Genomic DNA, 13,939 nt, shown 5'->3' with positions numbered 1-13,939 from the left:
ATGTTCCCGTCGTTGTTCTTACACCATTCTGTTGAGTCTTTTAAGTGTGATGTTTGTCAGTTGGCAAAACACAATCGTGTATCTTTTCCTTCCAGTTTTAATAAAAGTGATGAACCTTTTGATTTGATTCATTCTGATGTTTGGGGACCTGCCCCTACCTCTAATATTTTTGGTGCAAAATGGTTTGTCTCATTTATTGATGATTGTACTCGGGTAACTTGGATTTTCTTGATGAATACTAAATCCGAAGTACCACAAATATTTATCCAATTTTATAATATGGTACAAACGCAATTTGGGAAAGGCATAAAAAGAATTCGTTCTGACAATGGTAAAGAATATGTCAATCATACCTTTTCCAACTTCACTAGTAAACATGGCATTCTCCATGAATTCACATGTGTTGACACCCCACAACAAAACGGTGTCGCAGAAAGAAAAAATCGTCATTTACTTGAAGTTGCTAGATCTCTCCTTTTTCAAATGTTTGTTCCTACCTCTTATTAGGGTGAGGCAATTCTTACTGCTGCCTATCTGATTAACCGGGTCCCATCTCGAGTGTTAGGTAATCAAAGTCCTGCCCAATTTATGCTTTCACGTTTTCCATCTGTTCCTATCTTACACACTCTTGAGTCTCGCATTTTTGGTTGTGTTGCTTTTGTTCATGTTCACAAACAATATCGCAACAAATTGGATCCCCGTGCTGTCAGATGTATCTTTCTGGGTTATGCACCCAACAAAAGAGGGTACAAATGTTATCATCCTCCGAGTCGAAAATTCTTTGTCTCCAAAGATGTCACCTTTCATGAAAATGTGTCATATTTCACTCGTTCTCAATCTCAGGGGGAGAACATAAGTGACTTAGAGTCAGAGTCAGAGTCTGAGTCCGAGTTTCTGATCCTTGGTCCTAGCCTCCCTAGAACACCTATCAGTGTTCCCTCTCTTGAACCCGAGTTGTCACCTAGTTTGAGTTTGAGTCCTAGTTCAACACCTGAATCTGAGCCAGTAAGTGTTCCTGGTCCTTCAAGGCCTTCTGTTTTACAGGAATCAGCACCTCCAGCACCAACTCTAGTGTATCAGAGAAGAAGTAAACCTGACCTTCTCCAGAAACAAATTCAATCGCCTGAACCGGAGGTAAGTACTGAAAATGATTCCTCTAGTGATGATTGTGCCATTTCTGATACTTGTGACACTAATCCAGTTGATTTACCCATTGCTTTGAGGAAGGATAAAAGATCTTGTCCCTCCCTATATCGACACCCTATCTCTCAATATGTCTCCACTAAACATCTTTCCACACAATATCAAAGTTTTATTGCAGCTGTTGATTCTGTGAAAATCCCATCATCTGTTGAAGAAGCATTGCAAAATAAAAATTGGATCCAAGCTATGGATGAGGAAATGAGAGCACTTGAAAAAAATGGTACTTGGGAGATTATTGAAAGGAAAAGAGACAAAAGTCCAGTTGGATGCAGATGGATCTATACTGTAAAGTACAAATCTGATGGTACACTTGATCGGTACAAAGCAAGACTAGTGGCAAAAGGTTATACTCAGACGTATGGTATTGATTATGAGGAGACATTTGCCCCAGTGGCAAAGATGAATATTGTTCGAATTTTACTATCTCTTGCTGCTTCATGTGGATGGGAATTGCAACAGTTTGATGTTAAAAATGCGTTCTTGCATGGAGACTTAGAGGAAGAAGTGTATATGGAGATTCCACCAGGTGTTGGCATAACAAATGGAGCTAACAAGGTGTGTAAATTGAAGAAAGCCTTATATGGACTAAAGCAGTCCCCTCGGGCATGGTTTGGAAGATTCACAAAGGCAATGATGTGTTTGGGCTATAAGCAAAGTCAAGGAGACCACACTTTATTTTTTAAACATTCACAAGGAGGAAAACTGACTGTACTTCTTGTTTATGTTGATGATATTATTGTTACAGGAGATGATTTGACTGAGAGACATTTCCTCAAAGAGAAATTATCAGCAGAGTTTGAGATGAAAGACCTTGGACAACTCAAGTATTTCTTGGGAATTGAGGTAGCCTACTCAAAGCAAGGCATCTTTATTTCTCAAAGGAAGTATGTGCTTGATCTTTTGCAGGAAACTGGCAAACTTGGATGCAAACCTGCAAGTGTTCCCATTGAACAAAATCACAGGATAAGCTTTGAGGAGGAAAGTGACAAAGTTGACAAGGGTCAATATCAGAGATTAGTGGGAAAATTGATTTACTTGGCACACACTAGACCAGATTTGGCATATGCAGTCAGTGTGGTGAGCCAATTCATGCATGATCCGAGGGTGAGACATTTGCAGGCTGTAGACCGCGTTCTACAATATCTTAAAGCAACTCCAGGGAGAGGACTTTTGTTTAAAAGAGGTGGAAATCTAACTATGGAGACTTACACTGATGCAGATTATGCCGGATCAGTGAGTGACAGAAGATCTACGTCAGGCTATTGTACTTTTCTGTGTGGTAACCTTGTAGCTTGGAAGAGTAAGAAGCAAAGTGTAGTTGCTCGATCAAGCGCCGAGGCAGAATTTAGAGCTATGGCATTAGGAATTTGTGACCTATTGTGGATGAAACAAATTCTAGAAGACTTGAAGATACAATGTGAAGGTCCTATGACATTGTTTTGTGACAATAAATCGGCTATTAGTATTGCTCATAATCCTGTTCAGCATGACAGGACTAAACACATTGAGATTGACCGACATTTTATCAAAGAGAAGTTGGATAGTGGACTGATAACTACATCTTACGTTCCTTCCGAGCATCAACTGGCAGATGTGTTAACAAAAGGCTTACCAACAGAAAGATTCAGGCAACTTACTTGCAAGCTGGGAATGATAGATATCCATTCACCAGCTTGAGGAGGAGTGTTGTAAATATTAGATTGTAAATAGTAATTATTTCTATTAGTAATGAGGCCCATTAGTCAAAGCCCATTAGGTTTTCTATTCTCTCTTATTTAAAGCATGTAGATGTAACATGTAAGAATTACTTTTTAATATATCAGTAAAATATTTTACAACACAATACACATGCCACCACTCCAATACCATGTCACATTAAAATATTGGGAAGATAAAATCAACGATGTTAACCGAAAATTAAGACCATTGTAAGGTAGCTGAGGGTTAGGTGGAGTAAATAAAGCAAGATAAAGAGAAAAATTAAGTTTTCCACCATGTAAGGAATTCTTGTGAAATGTAAATTTATCGCAACCAAACAAAAGTAGAAAAAATAATTTAGACAGGTGTTTCAGACGACATTTCAAAAATAATGTATTCAATAAAAAAATTTAGAAGGCATTGACTCTCCTACCAAAGTAAATTAATAGAAACAAACCTCTTTCGAAAATGGTTGATTCATTGTATAAAAGTCAAAAAATATCTGCAATGTTGAGGGATCCTCAAGGACAGGTTTCCAAGTTAATGGAACCTGTAAAAATAATGTGAATTCCAAATAAAGAACTGCAAACTAGGGGAAGGCAATAGAGACAACCATCTATTAACAAAGGAATGTATATACCTGATTAGTACCAATCTCATCTGAGCTTTCATCATATGATGTCCCCATAAAATCAAATGATAAGCAACTCAGGGAAAGCATCAGAGACAGTTCCTGCAACTTGCTCCCAACTAAGAGTACATAAAACACAATTACAAAATTCAGAGAATGGATTGTGTTATTACTCCAAAAAATGAGTGTATACATGTATGACCACCATATCAAATATTCAATATACCATCCACTTTTAACTTGAAGAGAGAAGTTAACGATATCTGGAATATTAGAAAAAGGGATTGATCCCTAAAAGAGATTGCAATCCTACGTTGACGAGTAGCATGTAACCCAACAGTATGCTGAAAATGAAGAACACAAACAAATACGTAACAGCAACAAAATCATCAGCTAAATAAAAATTCACAATTTCAAAACAAATATAACATGTGGTAGATCACCAAAGTAACACTAAGATCAAAGATAACACGCGGTTATCGTTCTCTGATTGCTGATTCCAATAATCATCATTACTCAGTAGAACCCTTCATAAGAACAGATTTTACGGCTATTTTTCCTATCATTAGCTAAGCCAATAAACTTCAAAGTTACCTATATACAGATTAATTGTGTGAATATTATTCAGAAACATGTTTCTTTCAACTAGATATATAGTTAGTGTGCTGTGTTTTTGTATAGCCTGCTATTAAATGATTACTTTTTATTGAAACATTAAATATTCACACAAACCTGATTTATCTCGGAAACAATCTGATTCAATATCTTTAAACCTATAGCATAATGATACTGTGCCTGCCAAAAGTAATGACTATGTGAGATTAAAAACTCAATGCAATTAGAAGTGTAATAACACAAGCAGAGAAGAATTTTAAAAAAATGGGGAAAACCAATCAAAAGAAAATGAAACAGAACAAAAATATTTAGAAAGAAAAAATCACAAAATCCTAAACCACCATATTCCCAAATATCCTTCATACAAACGTGGTGTTGTGGCAAATAGCGGAAGAATGGCAGATATAGTAGATATTGCAGCCTATGGTGGCTGGCACAAAATCCACCATGGCATCACCATAGTGAGAAATTGACAACAACCGAAAATATTGGGTGTGAACCCATTCTTCTAATCAGTTCAACATATATTTGAAGAAGTAAAGAAGGCAAGCTAAAGTTATGTGGCAAAGTGAAATGTTTTTAAACTTTGCTGCATTTGGGTGGACTATACAGCATCTAAAATCAGAAGTCAGAGAGGGACTTTCAGAAACAAGAGAAACACTAAACTAAAAGGATTCATTAAGAGCTAATTTAATGTAGTCATCAATGTAAGAAATCTGGTTTGAATGTCATTTATACATCAAATAAATGTCATGTACTAAACAAAATGCCTGTGAAATATAGAAAGTGGCGTGTTCACATAGATGTAGCTATCTTATAAAAATATGTCATGTCACCTGACTCAAGAAGTTTGTTGCCTCTTTAACAACCTCCCGGAATCTTTCATCATCTAGCCACCCAAACTTTGTAATACGAGATAAAAGTTGGATCAATGATCCAAGGACAAAGGGCTCCAATTCAGGTCCTTTACTGGCCAGATAGTTTAAGAGGTAGTTTCCTTCAGAAAAATAGCAATCTGATCAATATGGATAAAAAGAAAGTAGCAACTCTAAATTTAAAAAATGACAGCAATACAATCCAAAATTATGAATACAAATTTCCCAAAAGAACCTGAAAATAAAATAGGAGAAAATCTCCCTAGGACGTTAATTCAAGAGAGGTTAATATATGCAAAAGTATGTGACACCTAATATAATGCTATTATTGACGGTATCTACTTATGCTGAAACCGCACTCAGTAAAATCGGGTTTGGAAAATGGACAAATAAAGCCCCTAAAATACTCCTAGTTTTAATCATCTGCAAGTAAGCAAGAATATTACGAATATCAAGCCGGAGCTGTAAAGGAAGGCTTTGCTCTGTGACTTGCTTCAACAAGCTTGAACTAGCCAACATCAATGCATATGGAGAGGATGCATTATCGAGAACATATTGGCACTGCGAAATGTAGTCAGCATTTGAGGAAAAACATTTCAGAGTGCTTTCAGCCTGTGCTCGCTCAACAGAATCCTGTGAGTTATAAAGCCTCTCACACAATGCTTCCAGTTGAGCTAAAGTCTCCATTCTTCACTGCTTAGGAAGTATATCCAAGAATTCAGATGAAGTCAGTTCTTCTCCATTTTCCACGTATAAACAATATAAATCTACAAGGTTTCATGTGAATTCAAGAATATATTTAGAGGTGGAAACACAAAAAAGTAATATAAAGTTAGTCAAAGCAAGAAACAAAAGTAATATATCGAAAGCGTCAATTCAATGCAAATCATCAGACACCATAGAAATTTATCAAATTGGATATATAGTAGCACTAAAACATTAAATGTTTACAGGTGTACAAGATGATATTTCAATTCTGAAACTGTTTGAATTACAAGAATACTCTAAAATACAAAGATAGCTCAGCATAAAAGGATCATGGCAGAAATCATCAGAAAATCCAGCCACAATAGCACAGGTCCAAGAAAAATGAGCAGTGTAATCCTGACAGAAGAAAGAATATGTCAAAATTATTTCAAAATTTGACTCATAATATAGAATCATCAACTAAATAAAACAGGTATTATTCACCACACCAAAAAAAACACATAAAACAATTGTCATTCTAATAAATTGTTTTTCTGGATCAATAACCTGTTCTAATTTCGTAGCGGATCATGCCAACACCATTAAAACAAAAATATAAGCACTTATGCCTTTATGGATGGATGCATGTAGATGACAGGGCATCCATCTCATGAAGGAAGATAGTAGACACACATTGAAAGAAGCATTGATATCCTCACTTCCCTTATTATAATTAGTTTTGTACAAGATAGTAGAAAGCAAAGGAATAATAATCAGTCATTGAACTCCTTCTAACATCTTAAGATTTTGAAAATGTTCATTTATTTACATGATATATGAGTGTGTTACATTAATTACATTCATCATTGAAGAAATCTAACAATAAGAACAGGTCACCAAACACACCTTAAAGATGGAATAAACCCACAATGAATGGGCTATTACCAAGTAATGAGACCCAAGCACTAAATGTACCTAGAGACGCAACTTGTAGCCATAGTGAGGCGACTAAGGGTTGGCATATTAAATGAACTATATATCAAATTATCAATTAATGAGAATGTTGTTTTAGAGGAAATTAGCAATCAATGCTGACTTGAAAATTTATGTTGGCTTTGATAGGGACTAAGTAAATTGAACATTTAGTGCATTGAAGTTCTTTTCAACAAAGCATCTTAGGGTTTTGTAAATTGAACATATAAATTCCTATTTCATCTATGAATGTTATGCATCGAGTAGTCAATTATAGGGTACATCGATGCAAATTAGTCAAATACATTACTGATTTCTTCTTTTTCCGTGTAAACACCTTTCTCAAGTCCACATTAACTACTCTTAACTGCTTGAATTGCCGTTTATTATCTATCCTAATTGTGCCCTAGCTTGGCATTATAATTCATAACAATTTTTCAATTGATCGCCTTGGACATGTTAGCTCTAGTCTCTAGAGTACCAACAAGTCATGGGAAACAATATACCAAATATTATCTAATTTTAATAACTTATCAATTTGGATTCTCTACATCTACTATTAATGCATGGCAGTAGTGGTACTAGCAAATAGATTCAATGCCTGCTATAGATTCACTTATTGAAACATAGAAAGCAATCGCATGCAGAATATTTTTCATGCCTTATTTCTTCTCAATGCTCCATATGACATGCCTCCCCGTTTCTAGAGTATAGGGTATAACAATTGCAATGTGCAAAAAACACTTGAAATTGTAGGCATAAAACCTTCCATTTTCTTCAGATCACAAACAATCAAAATTCCCCTAGCAATAGTAAAATAATAATAGAAGAAGATCCAGTTTGGACTGAACTTTAAACCTTAACGGAGTTTTTCTAGCGCACAATCATAGTGAAGATAGAGCAAAGCAATTCAAAAAACAAACTCAACAAGCATAAATTTGAACATTCATTATCAGGAACGTACCAAAAGAGGGGAAACTAAAAACAAGTCGTCAAGATAAATGTGGATCATCAATTACAGTGATTAAAAGAGAACAACGTCGCCACTTAAAAATATTAGTGATAGTTCATATGCAGTAGAATCATCGAGAGTTGGAGATAAAGAAGATGAGTTAGTGAGATTGTGATGGAGTTCTTACAGATAGCAACAATGGCGCAAGTTTGAGAAGAATCTGAGGTCTAGCGGTGAGTGTTGGGTGAGAAGAAGGGGAATACGAGAGAGTTCCAGAGTTTGAGAATCAGAGAAGAAAACTGAACCAAGACTACGGTGTTTTTTTCTTCTTCTTCTATATCTTTCATTTATATCCATAATTATTTTCTCAAAAAATATATATCTATAATTAGGATTTTTGAATTTTTTTACGCAAATAGTTCAGTTTTAAAAAAAAATCCAAAATAATTTATATTTCAGATAATTTTTCAAAATAACTCATTTTAAAAAATTGGTGTCAGATGAATTGATGCATGCTCTATAAGTTAAAGAGTTGACGTCAATTGAATTGACTTATGCACTTAGTGTTATCAATTTAATTGACACTTATGTGTTAGGTTTAAAAGAATACGTCAATTGGACTGACACTTATGTATGTTGTGTATTTTTTTTTAAAACAATGTATATTTTATATAAAAGTTGAAATCGAACCAATTGGTATTAATATTAATATGAATTTACATACGAATACCAAAAAAACTAATGTCGTTGACCGGGATGACCTAACCGACCTCCGGTACCGCATCCCCTAGCTACCCGAACGCGTGACTCTAACCCACGTTGATGATTCACCCCAAATGTTTGAAGATTTAAGGGCCAGGAACATCACCACCAGCTACAGGATATTCCCTAAGATATTCAAACAAATATGTGTAGTCCTATGTATGCAATGAAGCACTACCGTCATAGTTAAGTTCGTGACTCATGCCAGAGTAGTTGGTTGTGTTTGAGTTATTGGAGGGCGACCAGGACGATTAAAGGGCGACATTGGTGTGAATGACGCGTCGAGGAAATGTTGAAATGATTGTTGTGGTGTTTGGTATCCATATGATTGTTTCATATTTTGGTTTTGTGATGTTCGGGCTTCTTGGCTATAGGAGGAGGAGGGATGGTTGGTGTTAAATGATCGCTGAGTGTTTTGGCTAAGGCGGCTATGATAGGGTGATACGTTGGGTGCATATCGATGTTGGATGTCTTAATGATGATCTACTTGTTGGTGATGGTACGAGGTATGCTCTTGGTATTGTAGTTGGGTGTTTGGCATGTTAAGGTCGAAGGTTTGTCTGTTTGTGGGCCAGAAATTTTAATGGGTAGAGGATTGTGAGTAACCGGTCCGACAATGTATTAGGGGTTAAATGTTGAACCTTCTTGTGTGTAAGTTACCTGACGTGGGTCGTATAGGTACATATTATTACGAATTAATTTGGTTCATGACAATACATTTGTTGGTCGAAGGTGATCCAGGAGATTGTGATACTGGTTAATACAGTGTCTATGACATCTGTTGTAACTCATACCACGAGCCGACCATCTGCACCAAAAAAGTAAATATATTATTAGAGATAGGAATCGGTAAAGTAAGTAAATATAGTCCATTATTAAGAACTTACTTTTATGCGTAGGGAATGTGAACGGGTTGTGGTTGACGAACACTGGGGACGGTAGTCTGGACCAACCTCATACTTGGAGCAAAACATCACATCTAAAAAATATAGATGTGTCTTTGTGTGCATTTTTTACACAAAGAGCTATAAAGATAATCCAAACAAGCGGACCCCCAACTATAACTTCTTATTCTATCTACATGTCTTAATAAAGGTAAATACATAGCATGCATACTAGAACCACTACCTTCGGGAAATAAAAATAAACCAATTAAAAGCATAATATAACACCTAGTTTTAATTATTTGAGCGTCTTCGGTAGAATTTTCATCTAACTGTAAGTTATTGTAATATGCCTTAAGGCGTGAAAGGAGTATACATTGACCTCTCAAATTATCATCTAACAAGTTAACACCCAAGAGTTCCATGCAAATTGAATTCGCATAGTTGGTTTTCCCATTTACTGCCTTACCCTCGATATGCAACTGGGAGGATTCATAGAAAGAATTACCATGGTTTTTATGGACACTTAAAACATACGCATCGGGGATTATTGCAGTTATGGAGACATTGCCAGCATTTACGCTAGATGAAACTTGTGTTTGTGGAAATAGATTTTTTCACTGTCTCCTTTGGGCGTTTCAACCATGCATCAAAGGTTTCGCATTCTGCAAACCTATTATTCAAATTGATGAAACATGGTTATACGGAAAATACAAGGGCACTTTGCTTATGGTTGTTGCACAAGATGACAACAATAATGTCTTTCCCATTACCTTTGCTCTGGTTGAAGGTGAAACCGTTGGTGGTTGGGGTTTCTTCCTTAGTCATCTCAGAACATATGTCGTTCCACAAACCAATCTCTTTTTGATTTCAGATAGACATACTGCTATTGAGAATGCTTACAATAACCATGACAACGGATGGCATAATCTTCCTTCTACCCATGTCTATTTCATTAGACATATCGCACAAAACTTCATGTGTGCAATTAAAGACAAGAACCTTCGCAAAAAAGTGGTGAATGTAGGGTATGCTCTAACTTAGCCACCATTTCAATATTACCATGACGAAATTAGATTGTCAAATGCAGATGTGGGAAGGTGGATGGATAATATACCATTAGAGCAGTGGACAAGGGCATTTGATAGAGAATGGCGATGAGGCCATATGACAACAAACCTTGTGGAATGCATGAACGACATCTTCAAAGGCATTAGAAATCTACTAATAATCGCATTGGTGAGAACAACTTATTTTAGGTTGACATCGACCTTCGCAACCAAAGGCGAAAGATGGAGTGCAGTGTTAATGCCAGGTCAATTATTCAGTGATTGTTGTATGAAAATGATGAAAGAGGAAACTATCAAATCTAGCACACACGCGGTTACAATCTTTGATCGTCATAGGCAAAATTTCAGTGTATAAGAAACAATGGACCACTATGAGGGGATGCCAAATTTATCATATGTTGTCAGACTAAACAGAAGTTAGTGCGACTGTGACAAGTTCCAAGCCTTTCGTATACCTTACTCTCATGTCATTGTGGCATGCACACATACTTGCCAGGACACTTACAACCATCTATCTGATGCTTACAAGGTCATTACCGTCATGAATGTCTATAACGAAAGCTTCTCAGTGCTAGCAATGGAGGAATATCAACCTCCATATCAAGGTGACATAGTTTGGCACAACGATGAGATGCGAAGAAAGAAAAAAGAACGGCCAAACAACACGCGTATTAGAACAAAAATGGATACAGCTGATCAAATGATAAGATTATGTAGTATATATCGTCAACCCAGACACTAAGAAAAACTGTCTCAATCTTGGAGCAACCTGTAGCGGTAAAAAAATTAAGATTAAGTTATTGATTAACTTAACTCGCTGAGCAAGAGTCATCATCGCGCTTTTATTGTTTCCAAAGGAAAATGGGAAAATAAAAGATTAGAGCAACCACTTTGAAAATATACACATTTTGGTTTGTAAAAGGGTGTTGTTTGTTAAAAGATTGGAGAGATGAGAAAAGAAACATTTTTATTATGATTTGGTGTTTTCTAAGACTTTTAAAGTCTCATGCCTACGTACCAACAAAGTGCAATGGAGGATCAAAACCTCGTAGTGCGTGGTAAAAATAACAAAGATGTTTATTTTGATTCATTTTTATGGAAAAAAACATTTTGTCATTTTAAGGAGAATACTCGACTAGTCACCCACAAGTATGAGAACTTTGTATCATCATGAGAAGGACTTCAACTTGGATAAGGATCAACAAGTATGCCATTAGCTCCCACAGATGGAAAAGAATCATCATCAATACTATGGAGATAGGAGGATTATAACTCAACTATGGAAATGACTTATGTCTAATGCCTTGAGAAAAAGTTTAAAAGGAAAAATTCACAAGGGCACAAAATGGTTTGAATGAGTTAGGCCTTTTTAGTCTTTTGAAATTGATCTAAATATGCTTAAGATGGATTGACATTTATTAAGGAAAAGGTTTTGAAAATCACTTGACAAAAATCAAGGTTTATTGAGAAAGTGGTTCAAGTTAAAACAAGAAGATTTTGAAAAAGAGAGAAGATTTTGAAAATTAAAGAAGGGGGGAGGAGAAGAAGGGACTATCCTAAAGCAGTAAAGTAAAAGCTAAAGAAGAAAGATCTAACCAAGAGATGAAAAACGTTATGACATAAGTAAAGCAAGAATTCCTCCTTTGGATTAAGCCTCCAACCAAGCGATGACAAGATTTATGACATAAGTCAAGCAAGAATTCCCTCCTTTGAATTAAGCACCCATCAAGAAAAATAAGTAAAAATAATAATCCTTGTGTCAGATGAAACCAGAGTAACCAATCCAAGCTTTCCAAAGGAAATCCCAAGTCAAAGGCATCAGATGAATTTCAAGGTCTCGGGTCACAAGTCCCTAAGTAAAGCTTAATATCCTAATTCTAAGTCCACAACTCCATAAAGATGTCAAGGACAGTAACCACAAGTCCACGAATAAGAGAGACAAGATTCCTTTTTTAGTTTTTTTAAAAATGACATAAAGAATGGTCCAAATGGACCAAGAACAAAATGACATAATCACAATGTAATATGAAATGCTAAACATAAAGCATAAAGTAAATGACATTAAAAAAATAAAGGAACATAAAATAAATGACTTAAAAATAAAAGTTAATATAAGTAGAGTGTTAGTAAGTGATGTTAGTAATCAAAGATAAAAAGATTTTTTGATCACTTTTTGGAGAACATTCAATTATCCACTCACAAGCATGAAAATATGAGTCTATACATCATTTATGAGAATGACTCCAACTTGGATAAAATCAACAAGTATACTAGTAACTCTCATAAATGGAAAAGGAGCAAAATTTTCACACAATACCATGAGGAATAAGAGACTTACAATCTCACTTATAAAAATGACATTAGCTTTTGAGACAAATTTAGCACTATGTTAAGCAATCATAATTGGACTTATGTAGAAGTCACAACTATCTGAGGTCAGTCAATAATAATGTTTGTGTTAATACATGCTAGAAAAATTATATATAAATCATCCTCCTAAAGCTATGTCACACAAGAAAAGAAAATGAAAAGGGGTGATCAAGCACAAAGGGTAGAAGGATGGTCCATTACTTCAATCCATATTTCATGACACTTAGGAAAAACTTATGCATCAATCCAAAGTACCTTAAATAATTCATGATCACTTAGAAGATAGATTTGAAATGATGAAAGTTCATCAAGCACCAATCCACACATCATGAACAAGATGGACACAAATCCATCCAATTGATCAAAAGAAAAGAAAGGGATGAAGATGAAATGGGACAAAAGAGGTCACATCTAAATTGAATCACAAATTTGATCAAGTCATCATCAAAATCAATCATCCATTTTGATATATTAGGGTTTTCACCTTATCAACATCCAAGATTCATTGAGTTTGATGAGACTTGAAGTCAAAATCATCATGATCCAAAGCCAACAGAAATCCACAAGGTCAAACAAATTAAAAATGTAATTAAATTAAATAAAAATGCATTAAAGGTATTTTTAAAATAGAAATAAAATGGAAAATCCACAAAATCCTTCAAAACACCAAATAAATGGCCAAGAAAATTATGGAAGGTTGGAAATAAAATGAGAAACATATAATAAAAATTTTAGAATTTTAAAATGCAGAAAAGTATTTTTAAACCAATTAAAATAAAAGACAAAAGATAAAATTCATGAAAAATAGAAAATCAGTGAAAAAAAATATGAAAAAATAAAAGAGAATTTTAGAAATTATTTTGGGTAAAAAATGAAATTACTACGAATTTTTAAAGAAAAAACAATTTAAAATAATAAAAGAATTAGAATTAAAATCAGAAAAAACCAGGAGCGTTGGATCACACCTCATTAATTGACGTGGCAGATCCAACACTCCAAATGCTGAGAAACACGATGGAACGATCGTAAGCCAAACATAGTATCCAGTTTGAATTTAACCAATAAAAACATTTCAAAATGTCAACGTGTCTGATCCAAACTCATACCACCTGAGAAATACTTCAGTTGTCTTCTCCAATGAGCTCTCACCGGAGTTTCATTGTTTGGCAACTTCAAGACACGAGACCACCACCATTGTGATCCTCTTACTGAATTCAATG

At 35.1% G+C, this 13,939-nt stretch overlaps 1 protein-coding gene across 7 annotated transcripts in view; it reads right to left on the bottom strand.

Moving 5' to 3' along the window:
- Positions 1-7,966, bottom strand: part of LOC127091272 (uncharacterized) — a 48,126-nt gene extending 40,160 nt beyond the window's left edge. For 2 of the 7 annotated variants that reach the window (XM_051029858.1, XM_051029864.1), the window contains exons 1-8: positions 7,821-7,966; positions 5,974-6,126; positions 5,469-5,789; positions 4,984-5,144; positions 4,265-4,327; positions 3,759-3,876; positions 3,542-3,651; positions 3,359-3,451 (exon numbers count right to left, since the gene is read on the bottom strand). In XM_051029858.1, coding sequence (XP_050885815.1) covers positions 3,359-3,451; positions 3,542-3,651; positions 3,759-3,876; positions 4,265-4,327; positions 4,984-5,144; positions 5,469-5,709 — 786 coding nt within the window. In that variant the 5' untranslated portion in view covers positions 5,710-5,789; positions 5,974-6,126; positions 7,821-7,966. The remainder of the gene's footprint in view (positions 1-3,358; positions 3,452-3,541; positions 3,652-3,758; positions 3,877-4,264; positions 4,328-4,983; positions 5,145-5,468; positions 5,790-5,973; positions 6,127-7,820) is intronic. The other 5 variants (XM_051029861.1, XM_051029860.1, XM_051029859.1 and 2 more) reach the window with 5 other exon arrangements.
- Between the last annotated feature and the right edge of the window lie 5,973 nt (positions 7,967-13,939).

Source organism: Lathyrus oleraceus, chromosome 6, assembly GCF_024323335.1.
Source record: "Lathyrus oleraceus cultivar Zhongwan6 chromosome 6, CAAS_Psat_ZW6_1.0, whole genome shotgun sequence".
Lineage (NCBI taxonomy): Eukaryota > Viridiplantae > Streptophyta > Magnoliopsida > Fabales > Fabaceae > Lathyrus > Lathyrus oleraceus.
The sequence above is the reverse complement of the archived record's forward strand: the minus strand, read 5'-3'. Positions and strand labels throughout refer to the sequence as shown.